The 17,683-nt window shown below is 35.7% G+C and overlaps 6 protein-coding genes across 7 annotated transcripts; 5 read left to right on the forward strand and 1 right to left on the reverse strand.

Annotated features, from left to right (window-relative positions):
* Nucleotides 263-1,445, forward strand: LOC104713609 (40S ribosomal protein S25-2-like). Its single transcript, XM_010430777.2, has 4 exons — nt 263-357; nt 458-532; nt 814-948; nt 1,088-1,445. The coding sequence occupies exons 1-4, from the start codon at nt 355-357 to the stop codon at nt 1,199-1,201; spliced, it is 327 nt and encodes a 108-aa protein (XP_010429079.1). The 5' UTR covers nt 263-354; the 3' UTR covers nt 1,202-1,445.
* Nucleotides 2,309-6,705, forward strand: LOC104713610 (probable glucose-1-phosphate adenylyltransferase large subunit, chloroplastic). Of its 2 annotated transcripts, none has more exons than XM_010430778.2 (15): nt 2,309-2,542; nt 3,523-3,759; nt 3,940-4,062; nt 4,196-4,366; nt 4,449-4,541; nt 4,639-4,722; nt 4,808-4,863; nt 4,943-5,036; nt 5,134-5,319; nt 5,412-5,492; nt 5,571-5,657; nt 5,757-5,861; nt 5,952-6,058; nt 6,149-6,209; nt 6,300-6,705. In XM_010430778.2, exons 2-15 carry the CDS (start codon nt 3,532-3,534, stop codon nt 6,399-6,401), a joined length of 1,578 nt encoding a protein of 525 aa, XP_010429080.1. In that variant the 5' UTR covers nt 2,309-2,542; nt 3,523-3,531; the 3' UTR covers nt 6,402-6,705. The 2 variants fall into 2 exon arrangements, with proteins under 2 accessions (XP_010429080.1, XP_010429081.1); XM_010430779.2 differs by lacking the exon at nt 2,309-2,542 and adding an exon at nt 2,878-3,263.
* Nucleotides 7,099-9,659, forward strand: LOC104713611 (protein RER1B). The gene is made up of 4 exons (XM_010430781.2): nt 7,099-7,270; nt 7,888-8,253; nt 9,032-9,212; nt 9,324-9,659. Exons 2-4 carry the CDS (start codon nt 7,904-7,906, stop codon nt 9,378-9,380), a joined length of 588 nt encoding a protein of 195 aa, XP_010429083.1. The 5' UTR covers nt 7,099-7,270; nt 7,888-7,903; the 3' UTR covers nt 9,381-9,659.
* LOC104713612 (putative pectinesterase 11) lies at nt 9,742-11,980 on the reverse strand. The gene is made up of 5 exons (XM_010430782.2): nt 11,581-11,980; nt 11,032-11,191; nt 10,533-10,721; nt 10,149-10,384; nt 9,742-10,073 (listed from the first exon to the last, which is right to left on the reverse strand). Exons 1-5 carry the CDS (start codon nt 11,865-11,867, stop codon nt 9,884-9,886), a joined length of 1,062 nt encoding a protein of 353 aa, XP_010429084.1. The 5' UTR covers nt 11,868-11,980; the 3' UTR covers nt 9,742-9,883.
* Nucleotides 14,105-15,157, forward strand: LOC104715887 (putative F-box protein At1g76830). The gene has a single exon (XM_010433255.1). It carries the CDS (start codon nt 14,105-14,107, stop codon nt 15,155-15,157), a length of 1,053 nt encoding a protein of 350 aa, XP_010431557.1.
* Nucleotides 16,141-17,672, forward strand: LOC104713613. Its single transcript, XM_010430783.2, has 5 exons — nt 16,141-16,485; nt 16,617-16,696; nt 16,992-17,110; nt 17,209-17,285; nt 17,379-17,672. The coding sequence occupies exons 1-5, from the start codon at nt 16,254-16,256 to the stop codon at nt 17,432-17,434; spliced, it is 564 nt and encodes a 187-aa protein (XP_010429085.1). The 5' UTR covers nt 16,141-16,253; the 3' UTR covers nt 17,435-17,672.

Consider the following 17,683-nt stretch of genomic DNA (forward strand, 5'->3'; position numbering starts at 1 on the left):
GTTTGACTATACTATAAATATGTCAATCAAGAATACATATGACTAAACAATGTATAGTCTTCTTTCCTACCTTCACAAAAAAAAAAGAAAATTGTATAGTCTTCCTATGTTAGAGAAAAAAAAAAGTTTCTAGTAATTAAAGTGGGCTCAATTGGGCTCGACTAAGATTTTGGGTTTATTAATGAAACCGTAATGGGCTTTTTTGAGCCTGTTAACGCAGAGAACTCAGAAACCCTAATATATAAACTACAGAAACCAGGTCTTTGCTCTCACTGTCGTCGCCTTGAACCTCGTCTTCGTCTCTCTACTCTCTTACTCGCCGCCGATCGTTACTCCGTCTCCGTCAACACCACCATGGTTTACTCACTCTCCCTCTATCTGTCTCTGTATCATCTGTGTGGCCTTGTTTCTCTTTGCGAGATTGTAGTATCTGATCTGAAATGTTGTGTGTTTCCAGGCGCCTAAGAAGGATAAGGTTCCACCGCCGTCATCAAAGCCGGCTAAATCCGGAGGTGGAAAGCAAAAGAAGAAGGTTCGTTTCGTTTCGTTTCCTCCATTTTTATACGATTCAATTAATCAATGTGTAGTTATGGTTAGAGTTCTGAGAAATTGACTTAGGTTTCGTCTTATGTGAGATTGATCTATCTGATTTGGGTCTGTGATTCATTTCTAGTAAGAGTATGGTGTAGTTCAGCTTTGGTTGTGTAATCAGTGTCTTGCTTTGTGTGTTTGTGTTGCGTTGTTTATGATCTTTGTGCTGAAGTGTATCTTTGTTTTTTGTTTCCTGTGAATGTTATGTTTAAACCAAAACAGAAGTGGAGCAAAGGAAAGCAAAAGGAGAAGGTGAACAACATGGTCTTGTTTGATCAAGCCACTTATGACAAGCTTCTCACTGAAGCACCTAAGTTCAAGCACATTACTCCATCGATTCTCTCTGACCGTCTGAGGGTATGTTGCAATACTTCTATCACTGTTGCATTCTTTGAAACGTATGGTTTGGTGTTGTTTACTTCCTCCCACATGATTTGAATGTTAAGTCTCTGATATTGTTATGGTCTGAATTGTTGGGGGGGGGAACAAAATACAGATTAATGGGTCTCTAGCAAGGAGGGCAATAAGGGAGCTAATGGCTAAGGGTTTGATCAGGATGGTATCTGCTCACTCGAGCCAGCAGATCTACACTCGTGCCACCAACACCTAAAAAGCTTGACTTTTTGATGGTTTGGTTCTCCAGTCTCCTCTCGGGTTTTGTCCTTTGATGTATACATTTAATCATCAGAGCTCTTATAGTTCTTTTTCTTGGGTTTCTTTTGTACCTCCATTGAGTTATTTAGAATGCTGTTTTGAGATTATTATGTTAACTTAAAATCGAATTTGCGTTCCATTTTTGTCCTCTACAGTCGTTTACATGACATTGAGTTATCCAATTCGGTTTTGGTTTTGCTTTTTGCGGTCTAGTGTGAATATTCTGAAATATTCATTTGTTAACTGTTAACTGTTGATCCGTTTGATTAACGAATTAAATCCATCAAAATCAAAATGCATTTGATAAACTATGGTACGGTGCAAGGTTTTAATCTAGAAGTTGCAATATATACTTTGGATTAGATACCACCAAAAGCGGTTGCCAATCCGCAGACAAATCCGGTTTATAATATCATAGTTTAAGTTAAATGGTTCTCACTAATTATCATGATAGGAGTTTTGTTTGTTGGGAAAAAAATGAACTTAAAAGGGTCTTTTTTGATTTATAGAAGATGGTGTTGTGACAATTGTGCGGCTGTAAATTTTCTTAATTCATCCAATAGAAAAGCAAAATAGCTATGTAACAACACATTGAGCGTCAATCAAGCTTATCTACTTTTGAGTCATGCAAATGGTTACAAAAAAAACGTCCCTTTCCTACACACGACATAACACATGAAAAGCTGTTTTCGATATTTCATATTGTACCCTTTTGTAAAAACCATAGCCGTTGAAAATCATCAATTTGTTACCAATTCATATGTGAGAAGACTGTCTTAACACAACGTGTAGTAGATGAGTATGGGGGTTCAAGTTCAACGTGTCGTTGTTACACTAGAGCGAGCATATGGGACAAACCAGAGCCGTCCGTTTAGTGTAACAGTCACATGAGTGACTCACTCACATCAATATGTATTGCCAAATCATTTTTTTCCCTCTTTGTAAATGTTTATTAAACTTCAATAATATGATACATTTTTTTAATATTTTCTAGTACAAAACGACACATATATGCTACAATTATACTATAACAGTAACAAATTTGATGATATATGCATATTTTACTTGTACCAAACTAATCAGAAATGTACTAATGTGAATGGAAAAGTTCGGTTATAAAGATTGATTCAAGAGGGGGAGAAAATAAGTTTACTTTCTCGTGGGCCGATCACAGGAGAGGACCAAAAAAAGTAACAGCTTCCTCCGTCAACCACGCATTTCACTGATTCAGACTTCTTCTCCTCCGATTTTAAACGAACAACAAAACATCATAGAAACAGAGTTTAATTTTGCTGTGGTGAGTTTTTGTACTTAGTTCTAATAAATGCTGTTTATGTTTTCAATGTTCCTTCATAGTGTTTTTTTTTTTTTTTTTTTTTGGCTATCTCGGTTTTCAAATTTCGAATTCAAATATTCTAGATCTTCTTCTATCTGGATCGTTGTTGTTTAGCTTCTGAACATGATAAAGTTTGTCTCTTTCGATGTTTGCGTATTCCCATTATCGATTTTGCCTTCTCAACATGAACACTGTGTTAAAGTTTGGTTTTTTAACTCAGTGTAGTGTACACTAGAAAGAAAAAAAAAAAGAAAAAACAAACCTTTAGGATGTTTTATTTTGGTTTTGCTGATGAAAAAAAATTGAAACTTTATACCACTTCATTCATAGTATTAATGATCTTTTTAAGCCTAATGGAGATTAGTACTCAAATGAATTCGGTCCTATGTAATTTTCAAAGTATCAAAGTAATTTGAGATTTACATATATCAATATGTCTTAGGATCCCAAACTTGTTTTTTTTCTGTTTAGAATGTTTCTTTCCAACCCAACAATGGTTTTGAGAAAAAGTTGTGTTGTTCTGAAACTTCAAGAGTTTTGTGTGATTGAGAATTTTGGAGATCTGCGTTTGTGATGAACCATCTGGGAAGTCCAATTTGTTCTTTTTTTTGTGTGCTTATTTTAGAAATTTCACATCTGGGTTTGTGGAAAGTTCGTAGCTTTCGAGGATTTTAACTAATGGGTACTCTCCTCTCAAGAACTGTTTTTTAATCTTGTTCAGAATTTTCTCTGGTCGGTTTCACTTTAACACTTTGCTTGAATTTGAACAATTGGTTTTGGATTATTTTATTACTATCTTGATTATATCAATAAGTAATAGAAACTGAAACACTTTGTGTGTTATTCACTTTACTTGAAGCTTTTATTATTCTTCTGAGCAAATCGTATCTGCTATTAACTTTCCGAGGTTTCTGTTGTTCATTTTGTGTTTGTTTTTGCAGCTAAAAAGAATGGATTCTTCTTACACCTTTGCCTTGGGGACAAGCAGTTCTATTTTGCCAAAACTCTGTTTCAAGAACTTAGAAAACAGATTTTGGGGTGACAAGATCAACAACAACAACAATGGTGTCTTTAAACGTTTTAGATCAGATTTTGGCTCCAAGAAGTTTGGGAATCAAAAGTTCAAGCATGGTGTTGTTTACGCTGTTGCCACTTCAAATAATCCAAAAGAGACTATGGTATGTTTGATCAGTTTTATACTCTTTTCTCTCTTGCTTACAAGGCATTAGGTTTGCTTTGTGTTGTCGCTCAGATTTGTCGTAGCTTAGACATTTTTCTTAAGACTTGCCTCAAACATACTGCTTACTCATGTTCCTGCAAAAGTCAAGTTCTTGATGATGTTTGCTTTGTTATTTCAGACAGTGAAGCCGTCGATGTTTGAGAGAAGAAAGGCAGACCCGCAAAACGTGGCTGCAATCATTCTAGGAGGAGGCAATGGAGCTAAACTCTTCCCTCTTACAAAGAGAGCAGCAACACCTGCTGTAAGTATTCATTTTTCTTTGTTTTCTCTTTACGAGAAAGCAAAACTGTAAATAACATTCATGGAGGATTAGGACCTCATGGGTCTTATCTATATTGTGTGATGATGATTCTTATGTACTTCAAATTATGCAGGTTCCTCTTGGTGGATGCTACAGGTTGATCGATATCCCGATGAGTAACTGCATTAACAGCTGTATAAACAAGATCTTTGTGCTTACACAGTTCAACTCGGCTTCCCTAAATCGACATTTAGCTCGTACTTATTTTGGGAATGGCATAAACTTTGGAGGTGGTTTTGTAGAGGTACAAACACTATAACAATAAGCAGTTTCAGCTTTCTTGGATTTTCGATGAATAAAGAAAAAGGTAAAATCTTATTGAATAGGTTCTTGCTGCTACGCAAACACCAGGGGAAGCTGGGAAGAAGTGGTTTCAAGGAACAGCTGATGCTGTCAGAAAATTCCTCTGGGTGTTTGAGGTATGAACTTGTGATCGCTTTAAATGCTTTATCAGTATTCAGTTCTGTTCCTTTGTGATCTTTGAAGTGGTCTAAAAGCTATTGATGACTTAAATAGGATGCCAAGAACAGGAACATTGAGAACATACTTATTTTGTCTGGAGATCATCTCTATAGAATGAACTACATGGATTTTGTTCAGGTATTTATTTATCTAAATCTAAAGAGATCTTTTTTTCATCATGAAACCTCTTTATAGTTTTGTTAACTCAGATGTATTGTGACAGTCTCATGTAGATAGTAACGCAGATGTTACTCTTTCGTGCGCACCAGTCAGTGAAAGGTTAGTTTCTTGAATCTCTTTTACACCTTTTCTATGTGAGATTTTGGTTCTGAAAACAGGTCTTTTGTCATTTTGTTAGCCGTGCATCGAATTTTGGTCTAGTGAAGATGGATCGAGGAGGACGTGTGATCCAATTCTCTGAGAAGCCAACAGGAAACGATCTAAAATCAATGGTATAGTTCCTTTTCTTACGATTCTTAAAAAATATTAACTCAATAAAGTCACAAAGCATTTCAAAAACTATAGAACTTTTATGTTGTCATTTGACAGCAAACGGACACAACAATGCTTGGACTGTCCCATGAAGAAGCAACAGATACTCCATACATTGCGTCAATGGGAGTTTATTGTTTCAAAACTGAAGCTTTGCTGAACCTTCTAACAAGACAGTATCCGAGTTCCAATGACTTTGGATCTGAAGTCATTCCTGCAGCCATAAGAGATCATGATGTTCAAGTAAGATTTAAGAAAACTCACTTCCTTTTTTCTTTTTAACTGTTGAACACAATGAGTGTTCTAACAATTTTATATTGGTTAATTTTTGTCAGGGATATATTTTCCGGGATTACTGGGAGGATATTGGAACTATAAAGACATTCTATGAGGCTAACTTAGCTCTTGTTGAGGAGGTAGAAACATACTCCCAGCCTTTTCACCTTATTGTGGTCTCTTATTTTCATCTCAACCTTTTGTTCTTGTTTTTGCAGCGACCAAAATTTGAGTTCTATGATCCAGACACTCCATTCTACACATCTCCTCGGTTCCTACCACCAACCAAAACTGAGAAATGCCGTGTATGTATCCGCTTTTCTGAAGAGAAATCTCATTTCTTTGTGGTTGGTTATTCGATTATGATTGTTTATTTGGTATGGTTCTGTTTGATGATTTTGTAGATGGTAGATTCCATAATCTCACACGGATGTTTCCTGCGAGAATGCAGCGTTCAACGTTCCATCATTGGTGAAAGGTCACGTCTAGACTATGGAGTTGAGCTTCAGGTGAATCTTCAATCTCTGATCTGAAACAATCCTAGGTATTGTACGCAATGTTGCACTCAAAAACTGAGTTTGGTTTTCTTCTTTTGAAAGGATACATTGATGTTAGGTGCAGATTACTACCAAACTGAATCTGAGATTGCATCACTATTAGCAGAAGGAAAGGTTCCAATTGGTATTGGTAAAGACACAAAGATCAGGTACGTTAAAACACACAACATAAAAACAAAATCCTCTTCAAATGGATTTGTGGTGAAACAAAAAGTTTGTTACTTGTGTGATTTTTGTAGGAAATGCATCATTGACAAGAATGCCAAGATCGGTAAAAACGTGATCATCATGAACAAAGGAGTAAGCTTTTTCTTGAATTTGTTCTCGGTTCGTCGACTGTTAAAAGAAAGATTTGAAACTCTTAAGACATTAGTATATTAATGTTTTCAGGATGTTCAAGAAGCGGATAGGCCAGAGGAAGGATTCTACATACGATCTGGAATCACTGTGATAGTCGAAAAGGCGACAATTCAAGATGGTACTGTCATATGAACAAAGCTTCAAAGTTGCTGTCTAAAAAGACCGTGGAGCAACAATGTAGCCGGAGGCTGTTAAGCCTGAGATCAAAAGAGAACAAACAGCTATGGTCTTATTTTTCCGGCAGTGTATGTATATTTAGAAAGAGCTTCAAGCTTATAGCTAAACTTTTATTATATAAGAGATAGAAATGTAGAGAACAATAAGAACACAGTGAGCTCAAGTCTAATCACCCGATCTCTCTCTCTCTCTTTTCACACCTTTTGTATTTAGAATCTTTTGATGATTATTATCCAAGAAAATAAGCAATTTTATCTTATGTCCTTGTGTCACAATCCACATTCACACACCTACATTACAACATACTACAAAAATAGCAACCAAACTTTTGTTAAAATGTACTATGAAATCAAATAGTAAATACACTTAACCATTGAATGACTAAAACAAGATCTTGACACAAATTGTAGAATCAGTAATCCAATGTGTTAAGTTGATTGAATCTTCAGATAAATTAAAATAGGAACCTTCAGTTAATCGTAAAAGTTGGGGTTTAGAAATGACAAAATAATATCAAGGGGTGAAATATGAAAAGTAAAATAAGTGATGGGGTACTTACAGCGAACCAAAACATTTTATTGGTGGCGTGTTTTTGCGTAATTATATAAAACGCACGACGAAATTAAATTAAATTAATATATATATAAAAAAAAAAAAAAGGGAAAAAACGGAGTCTTGTGAAATTGGTGGTGGTGTTGAGTAGCGTCGTCTCGTCGTACTTAGCCAGATCTGTGCGTCGCTGAGGTCTCTCATTTGAGTCAGCAACAAGACGAAGAAGAAGAAGAAGAAGAAGAAGAAGAAGCTATTCATAAACTCCACCATACGTAAGTCTTTTGAATCTCCATCTTCTTCTCTTAATGCTTTTGATCTTCGTCTCTTGTTCCGATTGAGTTTTTAGATTCTCGAGAATGAATCCTTTCACACTTCTCTTTTCGTTGAATTTAATGCTGATTTCGACGATTTTGCGATTCACCGGGAACGATTCAGTTCTCCGATTCCAGATCTATCTACCTTTGCACGATTTGTTGAAATCCGAAAGAAAGAGAGAGAGAGAGAGATGAATTTCATAAGTCTTAGAGTTTTTGGATTCACTCACTAGCCGAGATTATTTGTGCGAAACACTTGTAGAGATCGTAGCTAGGTTTACTTTCTTCATTTCTTGGAGTTGTGTGGGTCTTATAAGTAAGATTTCTGAGATTTCGTGAGAAATGTTATGTTTTCATGTTCTTGGAGACTCTTCTTTGGTTTTGCTTATAATGTTTGTGTACAAGTTGAAGCTAGTTATGTGATAATGGGGCTCATTGCAATGTTATAAGCTGACAATTTCTTTGCATTAGTTGGGTAGGTTAGTTGCAGAGGTTTAATAGATGTGGTTGAGAACATGGCATTGATTGTTTGAGAGAATGTAATGTGACGGTATTGTGTTTTTACTCATTTCTAGGTTTTCAAGAATCACGATGGATGGAAGCGGTGGTGACAGTGGTTCGTTGGCTACACCTGTGCAAAAGAAGGCACATGAAGCATGGAGGGTTTACCAATACTATCTGGACAAGACTACACCTCATTCAACTTACAGGTGGATCGGAACACTTGTTGTCTTTCTTATCTACTGTTTGAGGGTTTTCTCTATTCAGGGCTTCTACATCATCTCCTATGGTCTTGGAATCTACCTCCTGAATCTGCTTATCGGATTCTTGTCGCCTCTTGTTGACCCTGAGCTCGAGGTCTCTGATGGAGCTACTCTGCCTACTCGAGGTTCTGATGAGTTCAAGCCATTTATCCGCCGTCTGCCTGAGTTCAAATTCTGGTAACTACTCTATTGCCTGTTTCCTAACTGGTTATGCAAATCAATACTTGTGGTGGGATTATATTCATTGCATATCATGTTCGTCTTGATAAGTAAGACATCAAAATCTTTTAGCATTCAGGCGCTTCATTATATGACATTTTCTAACCAAGTGTGCTGCTAATGCAATGAGCATTCACTGTGTCATAATCATGTTGTGATTGTGATGCCATCGCAGTTAGATGTAATTGCTCAGTTTTTGTCACTCTAATACGATCCTGAATAATACATCTAGGAAGGAAACACATCTGCTTTTTGTAAAGTACACAGTAGCTTCGTTTTTGTGACGATATGATTGACTCTGTGACAGGTACTCCATGACTAAGGCATTCTGCATAGCCTTTCTCATGACGTTCTTCTCGGTCTTTGACGTTCCCGTCTTCTGGCCCATATTACTTTGCTACNTTAACTGGTTATGCAAATCAATACGTGTGGTGGGATTATATTTATTGCATATCATGTTCTTCTTGATAAGTAAGACATCAAAATCTTTTAGCATTCTGGCACTTCATTATATGCCATTTTCTAACCAAGTGTGCTGCTAATGCACTGAGCATTCACTGTGTCATAATCATGTTGTGACGCCATTGCAGTTAGATGTAATTGCTCAGTTTTTGTCACTCTAATACCTTCCTGAATTATACATCTAGGAAGAAAACACATTGTCTTTTTCAACAACTGCACATGTAAAGTACACAGTAGCTTCTTTTTGTGACTGATATTATTGAATCTGTGACAGGTACTCCATGACTAAGGCATTCTGCATAGCCTTTCTCATGACGTTCTTCTCGGTCTTTGACGTTCCTGTCTTCTGGCCCATATTGCTTTGCTACTGGATTGTTCTCTTTGTCCTCACTATGAGACGCCAGATCGCCCACATGATTAAGCACAAGTACATTCCTTTCAGCATTGGAAAACAGGTAACCGTTTTTCACAACTTTGATTTCGTTTTCTCTTTATCCTGTAAAGAATTTAACATTCATAGTTACAGAGTTTGAGGTTAGTTGCTAATTCATTGATCTGTGCTGCAGAAATATAGCGGGCGGAGATCTTCTGCGAGCAGCGGTGGGGGCTCTCGTGCCGATTGATTTAGACTGTCAGCCACATTTTCTGCAGAAGAAAGGGGGGAAAAAAGATGGGTTTCAAATTGCCAGTATGGTTAAGCAGAGCTACGTGGACGAAGGAAACAAAGAAAACCAAAAAAGGGTGATTAGTTTTTAATATGTTGCAGGAACATTTGTTCTTTTTGTTAGTTCCCTTTAATCCCAAAGTACCTCTTCTGTATATATGATTCATTCTTTCTTTTTCCCTTATTAAAACCTTTCATTTGTCTCTTTGTTTATTTGATAATCTCTTGAATTTAGTCATTTACAAAAAGCTAAATTTTGGTCTAGTTCATACCAAAATTATCATGGGACGGATTTAAAGTCCATTTGGTGGTTATGGAAATTCATTTACAAAGAGTTCTTTATCCATATTGTTTAAGTAAATTATACATATACAATACTTCACACATTTGTACAAGCGATATTTATAAAGGATTTGTACAAGGAAGAAAACATAAATCAAATGATGGAATTAATAAATTTATTTATTTTGGGTTAGATTTGGGAGCAACTTTGAAGTGAGAAGGCGCAGGTCGGAGCCAGTCTTTGCCACCGATAAAGTCCTTGCTCAAGAAGACGGTTGCTTCGTCGTCCGATAATTGTTTCGACCATTTCACCCTTTGGGTCCTGTCTGCTCCGGGACCATAACATTTGTATTCACCATAATATACAGTACTGAACATAATTATTAAAGAACAATATTAGTATACATTACAGTCAAAAATATTCATAAGAATTACAAAAGGTTACTTTTGTTTCGTTGAGTCTCCCCATTGGTTCCATCCCTGAGGTGCGACGACGTTGGAGAAGTAGGAATAAGCAAAGACAACCCTAGAGTAAGCTCCCCATGGTCTTCCCAAAAACGTGGAACCTGATCCGGTTATCTTGCATCCCAAGAATGTAAACCCTGATTTCTCCGTTGCCGACGTTCTCATTTGTGCCGTTATCGACCCATTATTAGGCGACAACGAGTGCAAATGACACTTCTACACATGAGGACAGAGAGAAATTAATTCATGAGAGTAGAAAATATGATTAAAATATGGGATATATATATTGTATAATTATTATGTACATGCATGGTATGTATTTTAATTAATTGTGAACATGAGTTAGTATATAGTTAGTACTTACTTCATAGAGAGAAGAAGCGCTTCCACAGATGAAATCGGTGGCTCCTTCAATATAGCAGTTCTTGAAGTAATGGTTTCCATTGTCGTCAAGGAGAGTGTCTTGGTATGACGTTATCACGCATCCGTAGAATGCTGCTTTATCCGCGGCCGCGCGCAGCGCAACCGCTCGTCCGGCCGTCCCAAACTTATTCTACTTCCATCAAAACAAAACACGTCACTATTAGTCTCTTGTAGTTTCGCTTATAGATGAATTACGTATTTTATATATGATCTTTTGGTCTCTATTGTTTGTTTGCGCTTACAATACTTTTACACGTGCGTACACTTTTTGTGTATATGAATCCACTAATATTTGAGCATAGTAAGAGAGATATTTTAAGTGGAAACGAAAATGGAACATGAAAAACCCTATCAATAAAATTAAAACCAAACGTATAATATTGAAATTGGAAAATAATAAAATATGCATATATATATATATATATATGATGAAGATTAACCTGAATAGTGAGAAATCGGCATACGAAATCGGATGCGAAGATTGTGAGAGTGGGTGATTCCAAAATGTCTTCACCATCGTTCCATATGAGAAAGGTGTTGGAAGCTCGTGTTCCACTCAATGTTATGTATGGTTTATCGGCAGGAATCACCACTTTTTCTCTGTTTTCAATTATATCGCCAATTAGCATTATACCTATACGTAAGCACCAAATCTAAACAAGCATAGACATTTGTAACTATTTATCAATAATATGTATCATATCATATATGTTTCACAAATGAATTCATAAATATTATAATTAATAGTAGGTCGAAGCCGAGTGCCCTATCCACAAACATATAACTTAGGAAGAATTATGAACAGTTTAACTTTTTACATAAAATTTAAGAGGACAGTATTTTTAAATAAAAAATAATAACCCTAAACAACAATTCTGAATACTAAACCTTAAGGTTTAAAAATCTAAACCCTGATCATACGTCTTAAACCTTAACCCTTAAGAATTAAATATATAAAATCTAACAACATAGTTTATTTTTAGTCGTACCGGTAAATTCCAGGCTTGACCCATATGTAATAGAGTTGGGAGTTGTTTAGATTGGGAGGGATAGATTCAATTGCTTCTTGAATCTTATTGAAGTCTCCTTTGCCCGATTGATCAACCCTTATTAGAATAGCAGTAGAAAAATCAATGGAAGACGACGAAGAAGAAGCCATGGATGAAGATATGATTGTAGAGAGAATGAAAATATTGGTGATTATTATGATATGATTATAGTTAGCAATTGAACGTTCGGAGTTTGTTTTATAAAGAGCCATCTTGGAATAACCCATGTGAGGTTTCACGTCTTGGCGATTGTGCAGAGGACAAAAAAAAACAAATACAAAATAGAAATCAAGAATGAAAATTGAAAACTATTCAATTCAATTCGTGAAGCAAGAATGTGAGAATTAGAAATTTAATTTGGAAAAGTTTGGTTTACACATAAAGGAGACTTTTTATATACATACCAATGGGTTGACTAACTAAAAGTCTAGATGACGTGGTGGGATTGGCCAGCGGCCGAATTCTTATGATCGAAGCTGAAAGATTGCTTTTTTAGTTGCCAAGAGATTTTTATATTATCAGATTCAAACTTTCAAGTTTCAACTCTTAAGACACAAATTCTATACACACTAGATCGTATTATGGTATATTCTATCTAAGTTGAAACCTAATCTACTCTCATAAACTTGAATAAACCGGATTTTCTTGTCATGTACAATGTCTATAGTGACCAGTTCGACAATGGTGGACTGAAGTTCGATCTTTAAACTTGACCCACAAATTAATCCTCAGTCCATTTGAATAAACCACTTGGTTACAACTTACACGTTTTGTTCAAATACAAAAGTTCTTATCATTAATGAGTTGATTTATCTACATACATACGTATTAACGTATATGTCTATTTTATACTTTTGCTGATAATTAAATTTAAACATGTGCTATAAGTAACGTCGGTGTTACTGTTAATATGTAATTGATTACCAGATCTTTTAAAACTTAAGTAACTAACTAGCTAGATAATACTTGAGATATACTTTACGTGTTAGGTTGGCGGCTTGCATGCTTCTTGCATTAACCTTTAACGGAGACGAGTTTGGCCTTTGACCTTAATCATACACAAAGCATACAACCTTTAAACCTCCCTTTCAACAATTTTTACAAAGAATTAGAGTTAAATCTGAAAGAAAACTTTTAAAAAGTTAAAACGCGTTGATATATAAATTGATTTTGTAATAGATGATTAAATGTGGACGATGAAAAGAAAACCTTTCGTTTAAGTTAAATCTTTCTGCTAAATTAGTTATCATAGTATCATACCATGAGTAAGTTTTGACGTGTAAAACCCAATTTTTCTTCTTGCATTATTCTGTTACGTACGAAGTGGTAAAGTGAAGACCTTCGACGAAAAAGTTAAATCCATATTTTGAAACGAAATGTCACCTACTAATTACAACGTTGGTAACAAACTCTGAGATTTGTTTTCATAAATTTCACGTCTTTGTTATAGTCTCAGAACACAAGAATATATACATATATATATATATATATATGTATATATTAGAAAAGAAAAATAATGGATGGAAACTAGTTTCGAAAAAATACCTTAGGAAAAAAAAAATGTGTATTGTGGCTAAGTTACTTGGTGTCTTGTAAATTATATGATACGTGGTCTTTAAGCAAATTGTCTCATGTCACTGCTTGAAAAGATACTGAAAGGTCTCGGTGTTGTATTCCAAACTCCAAAATTATACTATACTAAATAAGAAATTGATTTATAAGTTTTAAAACCAACAATTTATGACTATACTAAGCTGTTAAATTTTATGGTTATCTTGGAGAGTTAGCATATCTTTTGTTGGGGTACGTACTCGGACCACGTAAAGATCCCATGCAATGAAATTTATATATTCTTATTAAAATTCTAAATCCTCACATAAAGCATACAATTAATCTTCTCTATGGGACTAAGTTTTAAACCTAACTTTTCAAGAATTTTTACAAAGAATTAATTAAAGTGAAAACTAAGAACTTTTAAAAAGATATATAAAAACGTGTTTCTATGTATAAATTGATTTTGTGGTAGATGAGTAGATATATCATGTGTACTACGAAAATAAAACCTTGGCACCAAATCTCTCTACTAAATTACTCATAAAAATGAGTGAGTTTTGACGTGTGAATGCATTTTTGTTGTAACAACTCTCTATACAAAGAGGTAAACAAGTTTTCACCTTTTACAAATATCCAAATATTTTGACGCGGTATTCATTTATAAATTGACGAACAAAAAACATAAGAGGAAATAAAATCTGTCAGTTTGATGGTTGACGTCCAATAATCTCCATACTACTAATTGATCAGCTAACGTTATACGCAATTGTTTAACGTGTTTTGAGACTCAACAAGTCATCAGCTCTGATCATTTTCTATAAATTTGGTGTGTTATCATCCTTCATCAGTCTCATAACACAAACAAAATATCATAAGCTTAGCTAGAGAAAAACAAGAAGAAGAAGAAAAAATGGAGGTCGAAAGTAGTTTGGCCAAGAAGATAGAAACAAGGCCCCAAGTGTTACTCGTTACCAACGACTACGACTTGAGAACACCTAACGAATGCCGTGGGTTATTCCGCTCTATAAATCAAGAGGAGGAACCTCTGTTGTCGTCTGGTCAAAAACATATCAGCAGCTTCACTCAAGGAACAAAAGGAGGATTTGTTACTGCTTCTCCACCCGTCCGAGGTTTGATCTGTTTTCATGAAGTAAAAGAAGATCTCTATAGATTTGCGATTTTCAATCCGGCTACGAAAACTTGTCGGGCTTTAGCAAGAATCCAAGCGGATAAAAAAACGTTGGAAACTCATTTCGGATACGATGAAATAAATGATGCATTCAAGTTGTTATGTATAAAGTCCAAACTCGAAAATTTATGGGACCTAACATATGAGGTTTTGACGGTGGGACGGCCGGGTGAAGAAGAATCTTGGAGAAGAATCGAATGCAAAGTTCCTCATACTTCGGTTAGTCATCATGGAGTATTTGACGACAGAGGAACTTTGTACTACCTAGCTCAATGCAAGTATGATGATACTCACACCAAGAATGATATAATGAGCTTCAACTTCAGCTCTGAAGAATTTACACCCATTCCATCACCTGACGGAGTCGATCTGATCAATATAGGTAATTGGAGACTTGTCAATTACGACAAGAAAATTGTGTTGGTGGACGACAAAAATGGTTTCGCTTATGAGCCAAACGGCGATGTGTACTTTGATATTTGGCCGGTTTTCGAAGAACGACGACGCATACTGATTCGTAACTGGAGAGACTACGCTAGAGGTCCTGCTAATGAACTATGTGACTACTATCGCTTCCGAGGTACCACAAGAAGAGGCGAGCTTGTTTTCTCACCAACTAAGGTTACGACAGAGGGGTCAGTCACTGTGATCTTTTACAATACGAGTACGCAAACATTTAGAAAATCCGTGGTTCAACTTTTGGGTCCAGGTCATGAGAACCGTTACGTTGATACATTCTTGGATTATGTCCATAGTCCTCTGCCTGTCGTCTGAAGAACAAGCTAGCTAGCGTTGGTCCATTCATTGGGATTAAATATTTCTCCAAGTACTAGCTAGCCATACTAGTAATTATTAAGCTTACTTTTATTGGGATTTGTTTAGTTTTCATTTCTATTGTCCGTAATTAATCTTTATTTATGCTATATAATAATGTTGTGGGATTGGTCGTAAACTATTAGCAATCAAAAAGAGATCTAAAATGCGTACTTATGAATTGTTTAAAAAGTAAGAAACAAAAATGTGTATGATTAAAAAGGTCAAAGGCCAAATATATATTGAAAAACTGTAGTGGGCAATAACCAAACAAAATTGTGTATGATTAAGGTCACAGGCCAAATATATATTGAAAACTGTAATGGGCAAAAAAAACCAAAACTAAAGGCCCAAAATATAAACCACTTCTATAGAAAATTATAGATGGACTCAATACTTCTCTTTATTTACATATTTACTCACAATAGTTTTGTCAATCACAAATGCTCCTCCATCTTTTTTTTTGACAATCAAACCCCATGGTCTATATATATATATTAAGATATACATGTCTATATTGCAACTACAAGAAAGAATACAAAAGAAACAATGCACGTAATACTTTCTAGAGCGTGTCACTGTAACACGAAGAAACCAAAGTAGAACACGACACGCACGATTGGTAAATGGTAAACGAAACATTGTCCAAAAGTCAACGAATTTTTGTTTACTAATTGAATTTATATGCTTTGATCGCATAATAAGTCTTGAATTAGTTTGTATGCATATGAATATGGTATGATGAATTCTCATGTTCTTTAACATCAGCATTGTAACATTCCTACCTAGTCACATGACGTAAGGGTTTTGGTCTAATTATATGGATTATTAATGACTTTCATTCAATTAAAGTATTAATTACTTCTGGAAAGCCGCCGACATAGAACTGGTGGGCACACGATGCGTCAAAAAGCAACAAAACTCCAAAACCAAAACCAAAATATAAAGAAGACTCTCTAAATCCGCCAAAGACCATAAGGAGACCTAAACCCATTAATCGAAATCTCGATATCTTTTACAAAGTTTGAGTCTTTATTTTTTTTGTTTGGTCGGAAAAATGGATGCTTTGCCGGAGGATGAAGAGTACACTTACAGGGAAGTGATGTTGCCGTCGTTGATTCCGATGGTGCCCGAGCCGGAGTTAGAGAGAGAGAGCGGAGAGAGGAGAAGAGGCAGAGATGTGATCGTATCCGTTGATCATGGTCCCAATAGCAAACACGCCTTTGATTGGGCTCTTGTTCATTTCTGTCGTCTCGCCGATACTCTTCACCTTGTTCACGCCGTCTCAAGTTCGTCTCTCTCTCTTTATCTTGTGGTCAACAATGTGAATCGTTGATAGTTCGATTTCATGTTGATTTTGCTATTCCAGATCTGAAAAATCGGAGATTTGATCCAACTCTGTTTTTTTTTTTCTTCGTAGGTGTTAAGAACGATGTTGTGTATGAGACGAGCCAAGCCCTGCTGGAGAAACTTGCTGTTGAGGCGTTTCAAGTTGCCATGGTAACTGCTTAACCTTTTTTTGCTTTGCCTAATAATATTTGGAGAAGTGAAACTGTTTCTTGATTGCTAAGTTAGGGTCTGAGAATTACAATTCAATGTATTAGGATTGTTATAGAAACAATATATAAAGTTGGAGTTTAGAATCAAAATGGTACGAGTCCTATGTTGTTGCTGTGTAGCTTAGTGTTGTCGCATTTTGCTATCAAGTCCCTAGATAACAAAATCTCTGGTGCGGTGTTGCTTGACGACATTGTCATATATTGACTTGGCTTGGTACTGGTTTGTTATGTTTTAGGTGAAGTGTGTGGCTCGTGTTATTGAAGGCGATGCTGGTAAAGTAATTTGCAAGGAAGCAGAGAGACTTAAGCCTGCGGCTGTGATTATGGGTACACGAGGCCGGAGCTTAGTAAGAAGGTTAGATATATATAAAGTACAAATACTAGTTATATGATCTATGTCTTTGAATCTTTAGTTTCTTGATTACATGATTCTCTTTTGTAATTCTTCTGCAGCGTGCTACAAGGAAGCGTTAGCGAGTATTGTTTCCACAATTGCAAATCCGCTCCCGTCATTATTGTTCCTGGGACAGGTACATTAATATATCTTTCAATCCATCAACGTAACATCCGAGTGAATCGTTCTCGTATGATATAACTATATAACCTTATGTTGTATAAAGCAGAAGCTGGAGATGAGTCGATTGTAGACTGGAAACGATCAGGGGATCTAAAAGACTAAAACCATAAAGATGATCGTACAAGTATTTCCTCCAAGACTGTTTTGTTTTCCATCTTTCAGTGTATGTTGCAGTCTTTGGTTCATTTGTATGTTGTTTTTGGTTCTTCTTATGTGTGTGTGTGGGTTTTGTAGTTTCAAGTTTTGTGTATTAAAACTTTTGCTCAGGAATGAGATTATTGTATGTAACTTGTAACTGGTGTGTGATGTGTTTTAAGTAAACGAAGCTTCTTTAACGTTTTTTTTTTTTTT

This window comes from Camelina sativa, chromosome 9 (assembly GCF_000633955.1).
Source record: "Camelina sativa cultivar DH55 chromosome 9, Cs, whole genome shotgun sequence".
Taxonomy (NCBI): domain Eukaryota; kingdom Viridiplantae; phylum Streptophyta; class Magnoliopsida; order Brassicales; family Brassicaceae; genus Camelina; species Camelina sativa.

What these genes read in the sequence shown, in the direction of transcription:
- LOC104713612 (XM_010430782.2), bottom strand. Translation starts at nt 11,867, where the DNA reads ATGGGTTATTCCAAGATGGCTCTTTATAAAACAAACTCCGAACGTTCA. An exon ending in GTCAAGCCTGGAATTTACCG is followed by an intron (nt 11,192 to 11,580) that starts GTACGACTAAAA and finishes AATTGAAAACAG; the next exon opens with AGAAAAAGTGGTGATTCCTG. An exon ending in GCCGATTTCTCACTATTCAG is followed by an intron (nt 10,722 to 11,031) that starts GTTAATCTTCAT and finishes TGATGGAAGTAG; the next exon opens with AATAAGTTTGGGACGGCCGG.
- LOC104713613 (XM_010430783.2), top strand. Translation starts at nt 16,254, where the DNA reads ATGGATGCTTTGCCGGAGGATGAAGAGTACACTTACAGGGAAGTGATG. An exon ending in AGGCGTTTCAAGTTGCCATG is followed by an intron (nt 16,697 to 16,991) that starts GTAACTGCTTAA and finishes GTTATGTTTTAG; the next exon opens with GTGAAGTGTGTGGCTCGTGT. An exon ending in CATTATTGTTCCTGGGACAG is followed by an intron (nt 17,286 to 17,378) that starts GTACATTAATAT and finishes TGTATAAAGCAG; the next exon opens with AAGCTGGAGATGAGTCGATT.
- LOC104713611 (XM_010430781.2), top strand. Translation starts at nt 7,904, where the DNA reads ATGGATGGAAGCGGTGGTGACAGTGGTTCGTTGGCTACACCTGTGCAA. An exon ending in CTGCCTGAGTTCAAATTCTG is followed by an intron (nt 8,254 to 9,031) that starts GTAACTACTCTA and finishes AATCTGTGACAG; the next exon opens with GTACTCCATGACTAAGGCAT. An exon ending in CTTTCAGCATTGGAAAACAG is followed by an intron (nt 9,213 to 9,323) that starts GTAACCGTTTTT and finishes TCTGTGCTGCAG; the next exon opens with AAATATAGCGGGCGGAGATC.
- LOC104713609 (XM_010430777.2), top strand. An exon ending in GTGGAAAGCAAAAGAAGAAG is followed by an intron (nt 533 to 813) that starts GTTCGTTTCGTT and finishes AAACCAAAACAG; the next exon opens with AAGTGGAGCAAAGGAAAGCA. An exon ending in TTCTCTCTGACCGTCTGAGG is followed by an intron (nt 949 to 1,087) that starts GTATGTTGCAAT and finishes AACAAAATACAG; the next exon opens with ATTAATGGGTCTCTAGCAAG.
- LOC104715887 (XM_010433255.1), top strand. Translation starts at nt 14,105, where the DNA reads ATGGAGGTCGAAAGTAGTTTGGCCAAGAAGATAGAAACAAGGCCCCAA.
- LOC104713610 (XM_010430778.2), top strand. Translation starts at nt 3,532, where the DNA reads ATGGATTCTTCTTACACCTTTGCCTTGGGGACAAGCAGTTCTATTTTG. An exon ending in TTGGAGGTGGTTTTGTAGAG is followed by an intron (nt 4,367 to 4,448) that starts GTACAAACACTA and finishes CTTATTGAATAG; the next exon opens with GTTCTTGCTGCTACGCAAAC. An exon ending in TGATCATCATGAACAAAGGA is followed by an intron (nt 6,210 to 6,299) that starts GTAAGCTTTTTC and finishes TAATGTTTTCAG; the next exon opens with GATGTTCAAGAAGCGGATAG.